The following is a 16,616-nucleotide window of genomic DNA, read 5'->3' as shown; positions in this document are numbered from 1 at the left end:
AAATTTTCCCCTCGCCCAAACCTCCACCGCCCCATTACGCGCGCCCCTCCTCCGCCCTCCCGCTGCGGGCCTGCGGCGACGGGCGGCACGCCGGCGCATTCCTTTCCTAGCGGCGACGACAGTGCGAGTGGCGCCGCCCGCCAGTTCTCCGTCGGGCGCTTCGCCGGCTAACGGGCATCCGACAGGGGTATGCCCACCCATTCCCCTCCCTTCTCGTCGTGCTGCCCGAAATCGAACACCGAAACCACTAACGTATGGTATCTGTATTCGGATCTGATCATGATTTTACCACACCCATGTCCTACACTGGGTCGGCCCCTGATTCGCTAGACAATCGCTACACTGCTCGTGTCTAGGGAGTTCGTGATCCTGTACGAGGGCAGAGCAGCGCCGTGGTGAAAGCAGAAGAGAGCCAGAGGGAAATGAAGGGCGAGTAGGAAGGAGATGAGCAGTATCAGCCTATTAGGAAGGAGGGGAATGGTTAGATTTTGGTGGTATTATTAAATGTATCAGAAATTAGCAAATATCATTTGACGCCTTGACGGTTTATGTAAAAATGTGTTAATGTTGGGTGCTATGTACCTGTGTGCTCATTCTGATGTAGCTGTGAGTGGTGTTTTGCTTTGCCTGAACGTATTCTGATTTGGTTTCTAGGATAGTCTGCTTGTTTCTGATAACTGGTAAGTCTTTATTTTGGTCATTCGAATGAGTATGTTTTCTATTTTCTAGTAACCTAGCTTTTTCTCTGGCCTTGTGCTGTATCTCTTTTACTGCAGAGGATGCAGCCTTAAGTCTTAGCACTATTCATACAGCCCAGAAACTTGGAGGTACATAAATTGATATTTGTGTGGGAATGTAGACTTTGGATAGGCTTAGATCGAATTAGATGCACAAATAATCAGTGTTCCAGAGACAGGTCGTCCAGGCCACATAGCATGATCGGGCCTCCTACCTGTTGCTGTGTGATTGCCGTTTAGATTTTTGACCTATAGTCAGGCTGATTAGGCTTTACAATCACTATGAGTTAGGTAACTGAATGAATAATTCTTGCAATAATAGTGAATATTGCTACTTATTTGTTATGCTTCGTAGAGTTGTTTTTGCAACATGCGTACCATTCTGTACACCTGTGACAGTGCATTGGCTGGAGAATTCGTTTCTGATTCATTATGAATCTTGCATCCTCTGTTCATACCTGTCATACCCTCTGTGTGCGCATGCACGTGTTTGTGTGTGTCATCTTCTTACTGAAAAAAAATGGTAACTCTGTTCTGAAAATTACATAGCTGGAACATGTTTAATATTATGCTGTGTGCACAGTTTAAGGTCCAATTTGTCAGAGACAACAGAGGACACAAAAGTAGCACATGTGAATATTGTATGATTCAATGCTTGTTAATTTATTGATACATGTATGTGGATGAATTTCGTCATGAAATCTGTTGTGTGCGATTGTGCAGGTGACACTGCATAACAATTATTTCATTCAGGAAAAAAATGGAGCGATGAATCATAAACGGTTCACAAGGATGACCCGGGGTTGCTGTGGGGTTTCATAGGCACACCAGGTAACCCCTGTTCATAATAGTTCCCTTTCCTCTTAACATGCGCACTGAATGAAAAAAATGATATATTACACACACCTATTAGTCTTAATCAGTTTATATGCCTCTTTGGATTTGGGTCATTTCAATTGGGCTTACAATCATTTCCTACTTGTCAGCTATGTTTGCTTTTAATGTAAGTGCTAAGTTTGCCTCGTTGGGGTTTCAGGGTAATATGACTCTCTGCAATAAAAGTAGAAGAGGCTAATATGTAGCAAGGGGTTTCAGGGTTCGATAAACCAATAATATTTCTTTGGTATGGTTCCCACAGAGTGACACTGTTAATGAGGGTAGCACATAACTGTTTGGAGAAGAGGGGGAACACAACTAAAATATCAGTGAGGAATGAGGATTGGTGAAATTGAAGTCTGTATGTTATGCACATCTCTGTTAGTTTGTTTCCAGCTATACTGAGAATCTATGTTACTTTTCATACTTGTTATGATTCTGTACAGTTAAGTATGCATATATGTTAGGAGAGGCCTCTACATAGTGAGTGTATTGTAATTGTTTGCATCAATTAGATAATTTGTCATCCTCCTGTTTACTTCTCTTACTTGGGCCCCATCCTACTCCTTCCCAGCCCTTTGAACACTACATTGCAGTTGCAATTGGCTGCTGGTGTTAATCTCTCTAGAATCGATGGGGATGCCACTCTCTTAACTCTATTCTAGCTCACCATTTTTTAATTTAACAACTAACTAAATTAGGATAGTAAAGATAAAGAGTCAAGTATTTGTTGTCACTTTGCTTCTACTTTGAGTGCCTTAACTCATCTCACTGCAAATGTTTTTGGTCACTAAATGATGCATGATGCAAACAATGTTAACAGGTCTTGCCCATCGACAGCTACTACCTTGTGGTATTCTTTGATGACAGCCAACCACTGAAGCCACATCTATTTTCCCAAGAAAGTTGATACATTTAGAGGATAAAGAATACTGCTATACACTCAAATGCGCCACTGTAAGTGATGCAATACTGATGTAAAATTTTCTTTTTGTCGATTTTGATCTTTGTCCATGCTTTACCTATGTGTCTTGTTTTTTTCTGTCTCCTGTTATAGTGTTATTTTATCATTGCCTTTGTGATGATGTGCCATTGGATGTGTTGAAAAGCTTATTATTTACAATGATATATGAATATATCATATACAGTGTCAGCAGGTTTATTTTATATGTCCACTTCTGTTTGTTGACTCGGTGCTACATCAGACACTGCATTTTTTTTAAAGTTATATACATACTTGTGGATTTGCTATTCATTTGGGATGAGAATTTTTCTTTTCTTCATTTAGAGTGAGTATTTGGATCATTCCTCATCCTTTCCCTCATCTGATAGTTGTGCAGCTAAAAGCTTATATTTAGAGAAGGGCTAGATTGGAATACTACCCAAATGTTTTATGACAATTATGGGCAAGATCATATGGGTTTAATATGCATATATAAGAAAAATATTGGTTGGAATGTGTTATAGATAGAATCATTGAGTATTCTTTCATGCTTGATCTCGTTTTACTCCTGATTCTTTTTAATTCAACTACTATTAAAATAACAGAACTAGCAATTCTGTCAACTGAATTATGAAGAAGAGGTGCTACTAATGCTATTGTTTTAAGGCATGTTTTCAACTACTAAGCACTATTTTCCTTTTTATAAATTTTCTGGGCTGATGCACTAAAAGGTTTTGGCATAATATTGCTTGAGAAAATGATCCAAAGGTGTTCGTTAACTTTTGAATAGTTTCTACATAATGAATGACATTTTTTCCAGAGTATACTCATCAGGGCCATTTTGTGCTGTACTTTACAGAGAATATGATCGACTGCAATAGAGAAGAGGCCTTCAGGGCCAGGGAAATGGCTGTAAAGAAGATGGAAAATAGAGATTTTGTTGGTGCTGAGAAGATTGTACTTAAAGCTCAAAAGCTTTTTCCAGAGCTTGAGAATATATCTAAGCTGTTAACCATCTGTAATGTGCACTGCGCAGCAGAGTTAAGGGTGAATGGAGAGATGGACTTGTATGGAATCCTTCAAGTGGAGGAAGGAGCAGATGAAGCCTTGATAAGAAAACAGTACCGCAAGCTTGCATTTTCACTTCATCCTGATAAAAATTGTTTTGTGGGTGCTGAAGCAGCTTTCAAGTTGGTTGCTGAAGCTCATTCTGTACTATGTGATCCCACAAAGCGATCCCAGTATGACCTGAAAAGGAAGAGTGGGTTTAGAAATGTGCCAAAGCCAGCTAAACAGCAGCCATCAAAGAAAGTTGATTCAAATAAACGGAGCAGGCCTGGACTTGGAGAAACATTTTGGACCATATGCTCACACTGTCAGATCCGATACCAGTACTACATCAAGGTCTTGAACACCATGGTCCAATGTATGAGTTGCAAAAGGAATTTTTTTGCATATAATCTTTATGAACATCCCATGCCCACTTCATCAAGTGTACCCAATGGCTCCCAAGTTCCTGCAAACATGTTTCCAAACAAGCAGCGTGACACTCAGAGTCAACAAGGTCACCCTGTGAAGCCTTCATGTACAGGTAGAGGCACCAATGTGAAGCCAAATGGTTCTCAAGACCCTTCACACATGTTTCCAAATCAACAGCATGGAGTTCCCTGTCAAAATTCTCATCCTGAGAAGCCTTCTGCAGGTGGAAACACAGATGTGAAGCTGAGGATGAATGTGGCCCAACATGATGAATACATGAAAGGGTATAGTAGGCCAGTTTGTGATGAGAAGGCTAATCACCCAGACACGTCAAGGGGGAAATTTCAATATTCAACACTGAATCAAGAGAAATCTTCTGTCCCAACTGAAAACAGGAATATGCATGGAAGGTCAATGCCAGATTCTTCTGATCCAAACATTTTCAACAAACAGAAATTGGTTAGAGAAGATGCATCAGCGAAGCCAGATGCTATGAATATGCCTTGTTCTGCAAAGCTTTCTTCTGTAGGTAGACAAACAGATGCAGATTCAAGGATAAATGTTGCGGGCAGAAGATCAATGCAAGATCCTGTTGATCCAAACATTACTGACAGAAGGAACTTGACTAGAGAAGATGCATCTACAGTGCCTAGTGCTGCAGGATCCTCTGGTACCCGAAGGTCAGGTAGAAGGAAGCAAGATGCTGATGGAAATATTTTCCTGAACATTGATACCAAAAAGAGGCAGAGGAAGAATGATTTTCCATCTAATGTTAGACAACCAGATCCACCTCATGTCTCCAGCAATGTTGACGTCCAAGAGATGGAAAAAACTACTGATACAGGTGATCAGGGAAATATCAAGGAAGAAGCCCCTGAAGTTGATACAAGTGATGAAGACAATATCAAGGAAGAAGCTCCTGAAACTGTGAGCGAAAAGAAACCTTCCTATTCTGAGGTGGTAACATTTCCTGATCCAGATATCTTCAATTTTGAGGAGTTCAGGGATATCAATCTGTTTGCAGTTGGTCAGATATGGGCCCTCTATGATAATCTTGATGGCATGCCAAGGTATTATGCTCGAATAAAGCAATTTGATGCCTCCAACTTCAAAGTGCATTTGGCTTGGCTGGAGTATGATGCGATGGATGAAGCTGAGGAGTGTTGGACCAATGAAGAACTGCCTACTGCCTGTGGAAACTTTTGCCTTGGGAAAGGAACTGACGTATCACAAGATAGGTCCATGTTTTCTCATATTGCTGCATGGGTGAAAGGTAAAAAAAGGAATTCGTATGTCATATATCCTAATAAGGGTGAGGTGTGGGCTCTTTACAAGGGGTGGAGTATGGAATGGAGCTCTGATGCAGATAACCATAGATCATATGAGTACGAGGTTGTGGAAGTCCTATCAAATATGTCAGTCAATGATGGTGCCACTGTTATCCCACTGGTCAGGATCAAGGGATTTGTCAGTTTATTTGCGACAGCTAAGGATAAATCTTCGTTTGTGATACCATCAAGTGAGCTTCTCAGATTCTCTCATAGCATCCCGTTTTATAGGACAAACGGGAATGAAAAGGTTGGTGTCCCAGGAGGATTTCTGGAACTTGACAATGCATGTCTCCCTGCTGACCTGGATGCAGCATTCTCTTCTGTTACTCTTGACTCTTACATGTCTCTTGGCAAGAAAGAAAGCGGCACATTTGTTGATATGACCACTGACAATACAAGTCGTAGAGCGGATCCTGGAGATGAGCAAATTGCTCAGAAGGAGAACAACTCTGAAGCACATGCTTGCCAACCTCCTGAACAAAATACGACCTCGAAGAAGACTGCCGGTGATGCCAATGAATTTGGTGATTTCTCTCTGCAAAACGACATTCCCCCCAGCGTATATACATATCCTGATTCTGATTTCCACAGCTTTGAAGAAGGTCGCTCCTGTGAGAAGATTTTACGTGGACAAATATGGGCCTTGTTCAGTGAGGTTGATAAATTTCCCAAGTTCTACGCCTGGATAAGAAAAGTCAAGCAAGAGCCTTTCAGGGTGCAATTGGTCTGGCTTGAGGCTTGCCCTGAACATGAACAGGAGAAGCGATGGTTGGAGCAGGACATACCCATCAGCTGCGGCACTTTCAGGGTCGTCCGAAACTGGAATGCCATGTATGACACAATGGACACCTTCTCCCATGAAGTATACGCCAGAGACACCGGCACAAGGTGGGAGGTCACAATCACCCCGGAAGCAGGCGAGATCTGGGCCATCTACATGAACTGGGCGCCCGACTGGGTCCCGTCCAGCACCGGTGCCTGCGAGTTCGCAATCTGCGAGGTCATCAACCGCACCGAAGCCAGCACGAGCGTCGCCTTCCTGGCCCAGGTCAGCGGGTACCTATCCGTGTTCAGACCCGACAAGCAGAAAGGCGTCCTGGAGGTACCCGCTCGGGAGAATCTGAGGTTCTCCCACCGGATCCCCTCGTTCCGCCTGACGGAAGAACAGGGCGGCAAGCTCCGGGGTTTCTACGAGCTCGACCCCGCCTCCGTCCCCGATGCCTTCCTTTACAGGGACACCTGACCCGACGACGACGATTACTACTACTCGCAAATGTTGATGCAGACTCTAATGTAGTTGAACCGAAGTCGACTCGTGCTAGAATTATTTGTCTTGTTAAATGTCAGGCTATCGATTTATAGGGGGTACATATACGCCGGTAAGCTTAGACTTACTGAAACCGTACGTGCGGATACAGCTGGGGGGGGGGGGGGGGGGGGGGCGATTTTGTACTCTCTGCTGGTGCGTCAAGTGGTAACTGTCACCAGTTGCCTGTGGAGTAAAATTGTCGCCTGCTGTGTGCACTTGGTGGTTACAGTGGCTTGCAAATTGCAATCAGTGAAAGTAACTCTGGTTTTCCAGGCTTCTCACATGTCGTGTGTGTTCAATGGCATGCAGTATTGTCTTACTTGTGCACTGTGGTTGAACTGTGAGATACTTTGCGTCTGTGCCGTGACCTGGACGGTTTAAATGTGGAGATGTTCCGATGTAACTAACTTGGACGGCTAAATTATTGCCTCCAAATGCTGCCTTTGCTCAAGCAATAAAACTGCTGTAACGTACGAAAATTCTTGTGTGTGGTGACTCGTAGTGTTTGTGAGCTTGTCCATGGTGAACCAAATCGAAGCTAGGTCGCGGCACCGGCTGCCACGTCGGCGGCACGCACGGTCCGGGCTTTGGCGCCAGCACTTTGTACACTTGGCAGCCTGAGCTCGGGCCGAGGCTGGCTGGGCTCGGATGGGCCATACCGTAGGCCGAAGGGCTCTCTCAGCCGGACATAGCATATCCAAGCTAGTTTTCCTGCACTCTTCGATGTACTTGGTTCTCCATGGAAACTCTTGCAAGCGCCAAGGATTCGCAATTTCGTTCCATGCGTTGCCTCCACATCAGCGCTAGGCAATATTTCATCCTATGCCGAAAATTTGCAGACCACCATGGCCTTAAGAAGCTCTTCACGAGCTGATGCTGCCCATGTCATCGCTGAGTTGCTGCCTTGCTGACCAGGTAATTTGTCCCCTGAATTGCCTTGACGTGCTGCTGGCCTGTGGCTTGGCTCCGGTGGGCTTGGCTGGGCTGGGATGCTTAATAAACTCATTGTTGAGGCCCAGTAATAACAAGCCAAAAATATGTGCAAACAGCACCACGTGCGTATTCTGCAGCACTGCTAGTGTCCGGACGTTCAATAGGAAGTTTTTACACTTGGATATGATGGCAAGGAACTTCGGTTGATCATGGTATATTTGAATTGCAACCGAAACTCACGCATATCAAAACTTCTAATATCTTGATAAAAAGAAGATAAAAAGAAACTTTTGGTATTGAAGTCAGAATGTTCGGTTAAATATTTTGGCGCAGGCAAAGACCGGGTAAGCATAACGAGAGGATCGTATAATGATTTTGGTTCCTTGCATTATAATAACTTCCATACAGAGATTGCGGATGAGATGCTTAACTAGCATGTTCATCGTGAGGCACGTTTTCGTGTCAACATAAAGCAAAATCGGGCGCATAATCTTGCTCTAGCAAATGCCTTGGTAACAAGCTCTGCCGTCACTGAGCGTAACAGTTCCTGGCGGTTCCTTTGTCCAGTTCTCATTATGTTTCATAATCATTAATTAAACATCATAGAGTGCTAGATTAGATAGTCCCATCTTTATCCTCTGACACATAACTCATGAGCTGTCGATCGATATTTCCATTTTACGTTCATGCTATTATTTGCTAAAAACATTTTCAGTTTATTTTGAGCTTGTATCTTCCACATAAGCGAGGGGCACATGTCCCCACCCACTATTAAAAATTAAGGTGCAATCATAACTAGCTATGGTTCATTCATCGCTTCATTGGTCAGGTCAAAAAAACTTTGTACTCTCGTGCTGATCCTCGCGCTCTTCCATGTATGATATATCTAACGCAATGTGCAGAGACGCCAGTCGAACAATGGTACTCATCAATCCCAAATTATAAGTCATTCTAAGAATCTTGAAAAGTCAAAGTATCTCAAGTTTGACCAAATTTATATGATAATATAATAACATTTATGATGTCATTTAAGTATCATTAGATTCTTCATCAATTATATTTTTTAGTATACCTATTTGATGTTACAAATCTTTATAATTTTATCTATAATTTTGATCAAACTTGAGATGCTTTGACTCTCCAAGATTTTTGGAATGACTTATAATTTGAGATGGAGGGAGTACATGTTTTGAATATCGGGGAATGAAAAGATGGTAAGTACGGTACTATCTAGGGTTAACAACGAATGGAAAAATTGAATGTTTACTGTATTATTAAAAACCATAACATATTCAAAAATAAAACTCTAACCAAGACCTCTTATGGTGCATATATAATAAAGTATTAATCAAACTACATCTGTTTGTGCTTTGCAGGAACTGTTGGACGAAACCACGTACGTGTCCACATTGATTGTCGGACAAGCAAACGAGCACCTCTTTGACAGGATGGTTGTGCTTCTCAATTGGCACGGCTGCTTCACCCTGTATGCAAAATACCACGACGTTGTTGTTGACCATGTTAGCCACATACACACTGTTAGGCTTGGTACAATTCCATGTGCCATAGAATGGATTGTCTAGACCAACAAATAGGGTTGCGCCGCATGGGTCGCCATGTCTCTCTTATATCGTCACACTTGAATAGTGGCATGCCATGAGGTTTAAACAGTATGTCCATATTCATTTCTGATGTACAGGAAGTGCAGCAGAATACGGGAAGACTGAACCAGACCAGTTACCTGCTCACCTAACAAAACTTTGTATATTTAGACATATATAACCAGGAACAGAAGACATCAAAATGTAAAAAAGGACCAACATAACTTTTTCAGTAACGCCAAATGGCTATAAGAGGACCAAGTAGAAGTAATATTTCATCTGCAGAAATGGAATGCTAAACATTTCAGGCTTTCCCGGATAACTGAAACTTTTTTAGCAAGCAATGGTTTCCATTGAAATTTGACAATCAATTCACTACATTGGATATCCAGAAAGGCGCATTTCCCCAATCCAAAGCATCTGCCTTACACCAAAAATTTCTTAACAATCACTCACCACATGGATAGAGAAAATGTTTTTTTGTCTTTTGCAATATCACTATACTGACCACAATAATTTTATTCTACACTCGAAACTCTCCAGGTGATAATTAACATGCCATGGAAATTAACTGAATTTCTTTAGCAGTAGTTTGAGCTCAACATCAGATATTTGATTATTTGGTTTGCATATCACCATCAAGCATTGACTTATCCCCAAGAGTTTGCAGATGCAAGCCATGTCAGTTAAATTGCAACAACATTTCAAGGCAAACCAGGAAAACTTCAGCCATAATGTAGAAAACTGCAGCATAGACACGGTTTCCAAAAAACATGCCACAACAGGATCAACACTACACGAGCACACCACGGTTGCAAAAGATGAGCTCACAGTTAGTTGGGTGATAATCCTGTACCAGGAACACCACTACCATGCTCAAAGTCTCCGCCGGCATCACTGTTTTAAGTTGAAGAAGTGCTTATTAGAAAAGTTGCAGCAATGAGAGGCAACAGATTATGGTGCCACGAATCCACAGATCAAAGTGGTGAATTACATGGTGCCTAACAAAATGAGATGCCATCCAAGTGAGAAAAGGAATTGTTCAAATCTAAACCGATGCCCAAAAAAAGCCACTTGCCTGAATAGCAAATCGATGAGTAGTTCTTTTACAAGATCTGTGAACCTGTAAACCTCTGCATTTGGACAGAAAGAAAAATAATTTATATGTGTAAGATCAATTGATTTTTAGATACCGGCAACTAAAGAAATGATCAACCCTGACATTTAGCGCTACCCCGTCGGCCCTGACCTTGGAGGACTTACTTTCAAAATTGAGAAATTGGTATATCTATGTTTTTCAACTTCAGCCTACATTGCCAAATCATGATCATAGGCTAATCAATCCTTGTCTTGTTTGTTGGATTAAATTCTATGCGGCAATACAAACAAGTAATTGAGTTGAAATTTCCCCTGTACAGTGCAATGCCGTCCTCCATCATTGCATCAATAAGTGACACCGCCTCCTTTCACAATGAACATTCACTGCTGGTATCCATTTAGTAATTACACTATATATTGTTGTTTCTATTCTGAATACACTGTATAAGGCAACAGAATAAGTGCTACTGATTGCCCTACCCAGTGGCGGACCCAAGGATTAAATCGAGCCCGGGCAAAGCCTAAGGTGCCTTTCTTATCTCCAGCAGAAGGTTGATTTAGCTCAAGAGTAGCACCCTTGTTGATCGTTGTCAACAGTCAGTCAGTCACCACCTGGAAGCCGCTGGAGCCTACAGTATCTAAAAAACACAGGCATGCACGCCAACATAACACACACACACACACACCAGACCTCTAAGGAACTCATAGTATACTGGATTTTGTACTTACAGATACAGCAACTAATGCAGGCACCATGAAAACATTATAAAAATCACAAATCTGGGTTCCATCTCTTTCAAAATTGGAACTATTCCCCTGCACGATTGGTGAACAGTCAAAGAAGAATCTCGGTTCTTATATATAATTTCTAAATTTTATAGCAAAATTGAAATAAAAACAACAATTAAATTCCCCACCTGAGCTGCGATGTCCCTTCACCATACAACTGTGTCAAAGATATACCTAATAACTGTTTGGATCCAAATCTCCTAGAGTGATTAGGAAACAGCCTCCAGGTTTTTGACAGGTTCGGAAACAAACAATGAATATTCTGATTGAGCTAGTTCATTTGGCAAAACAATATATATTGTCAATAAGCATTGTTCCTGTCAAAAGAAGGGTAAGTTTCAATAGTTAATAAATTTACAAATAGACAAAACTATCAGTATGCTAAAAACAGGATCTGCAGGAATACAATGCTTCCTAATTTTTCTATACCCCTCATGTAAAATATTGGGGAAGTGAAACATGAAATGGAAACAGGAAAAACTAAAGGCTATTCCACACCCGTACTCCTAAGTCCTAACCAGCTGAGTCCTTGCTGATTTTTTACCTCCTACCGTACTACTTCACATACATTTACCTATAAAACCATGGCTGATGGCGGAAACTGGATCTCAGACACGATTGTGCAAATAAAAATTTCTTATAAGCACCAGTGAAGTGTCACTAAAGCTGAGGATAACAGAGTTGTCGAGGAAATAAATACCATAAATGGATAACAGAGTTGTTTTGCCTTAAACCAAAAATTTCTTAACAATCACTCACAACACGGACACAAAGCTTTTAATTTCTTCCAGAAATAGTTCCCATGCAAATCAAACAACACTCAAATTTCTTTCTGAAAGAACATCAGCTGGTCATTCTGTCTGAAATAGTGGAAATATTAGCATGGAGAAAATCATGTTGGTGGAAATATTGGCTTGGAGAATATCAGCTGTCCTACCCTTATATTCAGAGACCTGTATAGTCAAGTGCAATGTCTGGCTTCATACTTAAACTATATTCACAGACCTATATCCTAACCTTATATGTCCACCGACAAAACAATATGAAATGTGGGACAAACACCGGACAAGAACAAAAAGGGCGATGCAAATAGGTTTCTAGTAGATCCAACTAATAACAAGAACTAATCCGCCCAAGATAAGGTAGGGGAAGAGATGATACTACATGATTCTTGCGAGCTCGTTTGGTGAGGCCGATTGAATCAGCAAGGGGCAACAAGATGTGGAGTTCCATGTGTGTATTTGGCGGCTGCAGGGGTGGGCTGCACGGAGCTTCTTCTCCTCCGCCGTCGGAGGATGACGCCGACAGCGAAGGGAGCGCCTCCTTCACGCAAGACGACTGCACGGAGTCTCTGCTGCTCCACTCATCATCGGAGGAGTATGCCAGCAGTAATAGGGGCGGCTCCGTCACCTTCCGCACGGGCACGCTCGGCCGCAACTCCTTCAGCAACAACAGCTGCCGGGCGTCGTAGGACTGGGCAGGAGAGGCGCAGCACGGACGGACGGGGACAGAGGAGCGACGTCCGTGACGATGGTGGTGCCCGTGCGCCGCGGGTAGGGGATGCCGGAGGGAAGGGAGGAGGCGAGGAGCTGATGCCTGAGCGCCGGGCGGCGTCGGTGGACAGAAGGCAGTGGAGGTGAGAAGGCGGACAGAGGTGGCGGCGCTCACGCAGGTGGACGATGGCGGGGGCCGCGACACAGCTCGCTCGGCCGAACCACAGCGGGCGGGGCTCGCGGAAGGAGGAAGTGGTGCGGATGGCTGCGGCCCTGACGCGGGTGGGCGGCGGCGGGGTTCCTTCTCGGGTGGAGCCAGGCTAGCTCTTCTGCAAGCCGACGCCGCCGCGGACCCGCCTCCTGTCGCGGGCGGACGGGGAACCCCTCGCGGTGGAGGACGGGGGCACCTCACGCTGGAGGACGGTGGTGGCTCTCGCGGGCGGATGGGGGCGGCGGATCGAGCTTGGTGAATGGCGAAAAAACACCGGAGGCGTGATTAGCAGGCGACGAAGGAAAGAGACGGTGATTGCGGGCGGGTAGGAACGCGGCAGACAAGGAAGGGACGGGAGAGGAGCCGTGAGGGATGAAAACGGACGGGAACTGGTGGGAAACCCTCTGTTCTGCATTTTATCACTGTGAAAACAGGGTCCTTGTTTAGTTCACCCCCAACTCCCAACTTTAGCACTATGCAAAAAGAAGATTCCCATCACATCAAACTTGCGGTACATGCATGGAGTACTAAATGTAGATGAAATTAAAAACTAATTGCACAGTTTTGTTGTATTTTGCGAGACGAATCTTTTGAGCCTAATTAGTCAATGTTTGGACAATAATTCACAAATACAAACGAAACGCTACAGTGTGCTACAGTGCTGTAACAGTAATTTGGCACCTCCAAACTTTGGCAACTAAAACAAGGCCAGGATTGCGTCTGAAATAGGCAGGAATGGGAGCGGGAGCGGAAGCGGGAGCGGGATGAACGGGACTACGGAAATAGGCGGTAACGGGTACTCATACTTTAATACGCACATATACAACATTGTTAGTTTTTTAATAGTTGCTAACTATATTTTGGTACCTCTAAGGACTTTTAGGCTAATGATATTTCATGAAACATGTGGCTAGCATGACCTCTTGAGCCATAAGAGGTGTGAGCTAGGCCTAGGTAAATGCTAATGCATATTAAGTCTATCCTAGATTTATCAAATATGGGATAAATACGGGTCCATCCCGGTTAAAAACGGGATCCCCTAAAAAGGGGTGGGATAGACCCTCTCTCGCCTGTCACATTCTCGAATTTGTCCGTAAATATGAAAATGGGCGGATCAAATGTGAAAAGGGGACGGGACAGTGCGGGATTTATCCCGTCTGTTTTCAACCCTAGCCGTGATCGATGGAGACGAGCCACGGGTACGTGCGGGCAGGTAAGTAAGCAGTCGCGGTGACAAAAACTTGAAATCGGTGGGAACATTTTAGAAAACCGAATTTTTCAGTTAACCACCCCTTTCGTCACACCTTCGGACCAGCATATGGACCCTCTGCGAGGGGTACGGAATATTGACATCATCAGTTCTCTCCAAAGATAGATAGGCACGCAAATGGGAATGGAATGGAGGTGGACAGAGGCTGTAAACGTGAAAATATTTTCCACCTGTATTACAAATCCCATTTTTTATCCAAAATGAACCCGTATATCCTTTGTTTTTATACAGAATATGCCTGAATTCACCTACTCCTTCTGTTCCAAATTGTAGGTTATTTTGACTTTTAAGTATGAATCTATAAAAACTAAAATGACTTTGGAAGGGACGTAGTATTTCTCACAAGCCATGCCGGGGTCTGAGGACCCCACGCTGATGACGTTGGAGCAATGTGCAGGTGTGGTCTATTTCATGTTTCCGGATTTCAGACCAGGACGGCAGGCCCAGCTCAGAGAAAGAAGAAGAACAAGCTCGCTCCTGCGTGTCACCTCACTTGCCAACAAGGGAAGAAGGGCACCAATGTTTAATGAGGCAATTCCCTATTTGACACTAGTATAATGATTAGTTCCTTTCTTGATCCTCAAAATTTCAGCTTTTCTTATGACACTGACTCTAAATTTCATACCCTATGTGACATTTCGTTAGTTTTGCCATTGAATGACTGTTAAATGACACGTGAAAAAGACCAATTTACCCATGTTATCTCATGCAGCAATAATCAACATATTAATATTCCATGATATTTACCCATGTTGTCTCCTGTAGCAATAATCAACATATTAACACTACTACAAAAACGATTTGTAGGGGCACCATGTTTTTTCTAAGGGCGAGCGAAATTGCCACCCGCACCTACAAAACGGGGGTGGTACTATAGCATGTGGCCCGCCCTGGAGAACCATTTGCAGGAACGGGTGATGGCGTCACCCGTCCCTGCAAATGGGGGCAATTTCCAGGGATGGGTGATGGCAACACCCGCCCCTGCAAATGGTTCCGCAGGGGCAGGCCACGAGAGGACCCGCCCCTGGAAATGGGCGACAAAACAGCCAGCTGGATTTCTTCCTTCTCCCAACAACACAGTCACTACTTGAGGGAGGTGTTGCCCGAAAATCGAAAAAGCCAAAAAAGGTGGTGGAAGGTTTTCAACTTTATTTCCTTAGAGTTGGAGCTTATACGAGATAAGTTGATGCTAATTCCTTATCTTTTTTGAAGCTTATTGCATATGTTTTAGGCTCAAATGGAGTTCCATATACCTCTAGATAGATCTAGATCTCCAAGGTGTGGATTAGCCATTTGGAGCTACATTTACCTCAAACTTTTAGATGAAGTTAGGTTCTTTGATGTTTTACCCTCATTCATAAATGATGAATTTCCCAGATATCCATGGAGGAGAGAGAAGAAGATTTGGTTTTTTCTATATTGACCCATGCATGATATAATTTTTATTTTTTCCAAGATTTTGTGGGACAAAACAAGTTGACATGGATGATAAATAATTGTTTACATTTTTTTCAAGATTTCTATATTTTCATTTGTTTATTAGGAAATACTACATGTGTGTAATTATATATATATGGTGTAAATTTTTTTTCCTGTTCAGAGAGATGGATAGGACATGGATGTACCAAGCACGAAGAACGGACGCCTATTTCCGTGGAGAATTTAACAAATTCATTAAAGATGTGGAAAGAATTCATGCATGTCCAAACCATTGTATCTTGTACCGCGGGGATACTTTCAAAGGCTTGGACAAATATCCTGTATGTTCTGCAAGTCGGTACAAAAATAATTCCAGTTATTGTGATGATGATAGGCAAGGTCCAACTGATGGGAATAAAAGGAAGAGGAAGGGTGCAAGGAATAGTGTTGCCACTGTTGAGCTAGAAGACACTACTTTAGGCATTTCATAAGCAGAGTATAATTCCTGCCTTGGTCATCTGGTACCTCCCTATTGCCAATCGCCTTAGGCGTATCTTCTCATACCCAAAGGACGCTGAACCGATGCGATTGTTGGATTCAGATAAGTGTAGGAAGGGTGACAAAAAGCTTCAACATCCATTCGATGCTCGCCAGTGGAAGAAGTTCGATGAGCGGTATCCACAATTTGGAAACGATCCAAGAAATGTTCGATTTGCACTAAGTATGGATGGAATGAATCCGTTCGGTGAAAGGACCAGCACTCACAGCACATGGCCAGTGATCTTGACGATGTCCAACCTGCCAACATGGTTGTGCCAAAAGAGAAAGTACCTTTTGTTATCCCTCCTTATACAAGGATCAAAGCATCCTGGCATCAATATAGATGTTTTTCTTGAGCCTTTGATGCAGGAGATGGAAACTTTATGGAAGAATGGTATCGACATCATTGATGGTTTTACACGATAGTAATTTAATCTAAGAGCCATTATCTTCATCACCATCAATGATTACCAAGCATTGTTTGTCTTGTTAGGACAGGTGAAAGGTAAGAAAGGATGTATAGTGTGCATTGATAACATAGTATGGTCTTTCCTAGAAGGTTCTAGAAAGGTAGTTTACCTTGGGTA

The 16,616-nt window shown here is 43.0% G+C and overlaps 1 protein-coding gene across 1 annotated transcript; it reads left to right on the top strand.

Annotated features, from left to right (window-relative positions):
* On the top strand, nt 1-6,785 carry LOC101786678. Its single transcript, XM_004979485.3, has 4 exons — nt 1-187; nt 1,461-1,568; nt 2,437-2,570; nt 3,416-6,785. Exon 4 carries the CDS (start codon nt 3,421-3,423, stop codon nt 6,607-6,609), a length of 3,189 nt encoding a protein of 1,062 aa, XP_004979542.1. The 5' UTR covers nt 1-187; nt 1,461-1,568; nt 2,437-2,570; nt 3,416-3,420; the 3' UTR covers nt 6,610-6,785.
* The last annotated feature ends 9,831 nt before the right edge of the window (nt 6,786-16,616 follow it).

Source organism: Setaria italica, chromosome VIII (genome assembly GCF_000263155.2).
Source record: "Setaria italica strain Yugu1 chromosome VIII, Setaria_italica_v2.0, whole genome shotgun sequence".
Classification (NCBI taxonomy): domain Eukaryota; kingdom Viridiplantae; phylum Streptophyta; class Magnoliopsida; order Poales; family Poaceae; genus Setaria; species Setaria italica.
This window is presented reverse-complemented; position numbering and strand designations above follow the sequence as displayed.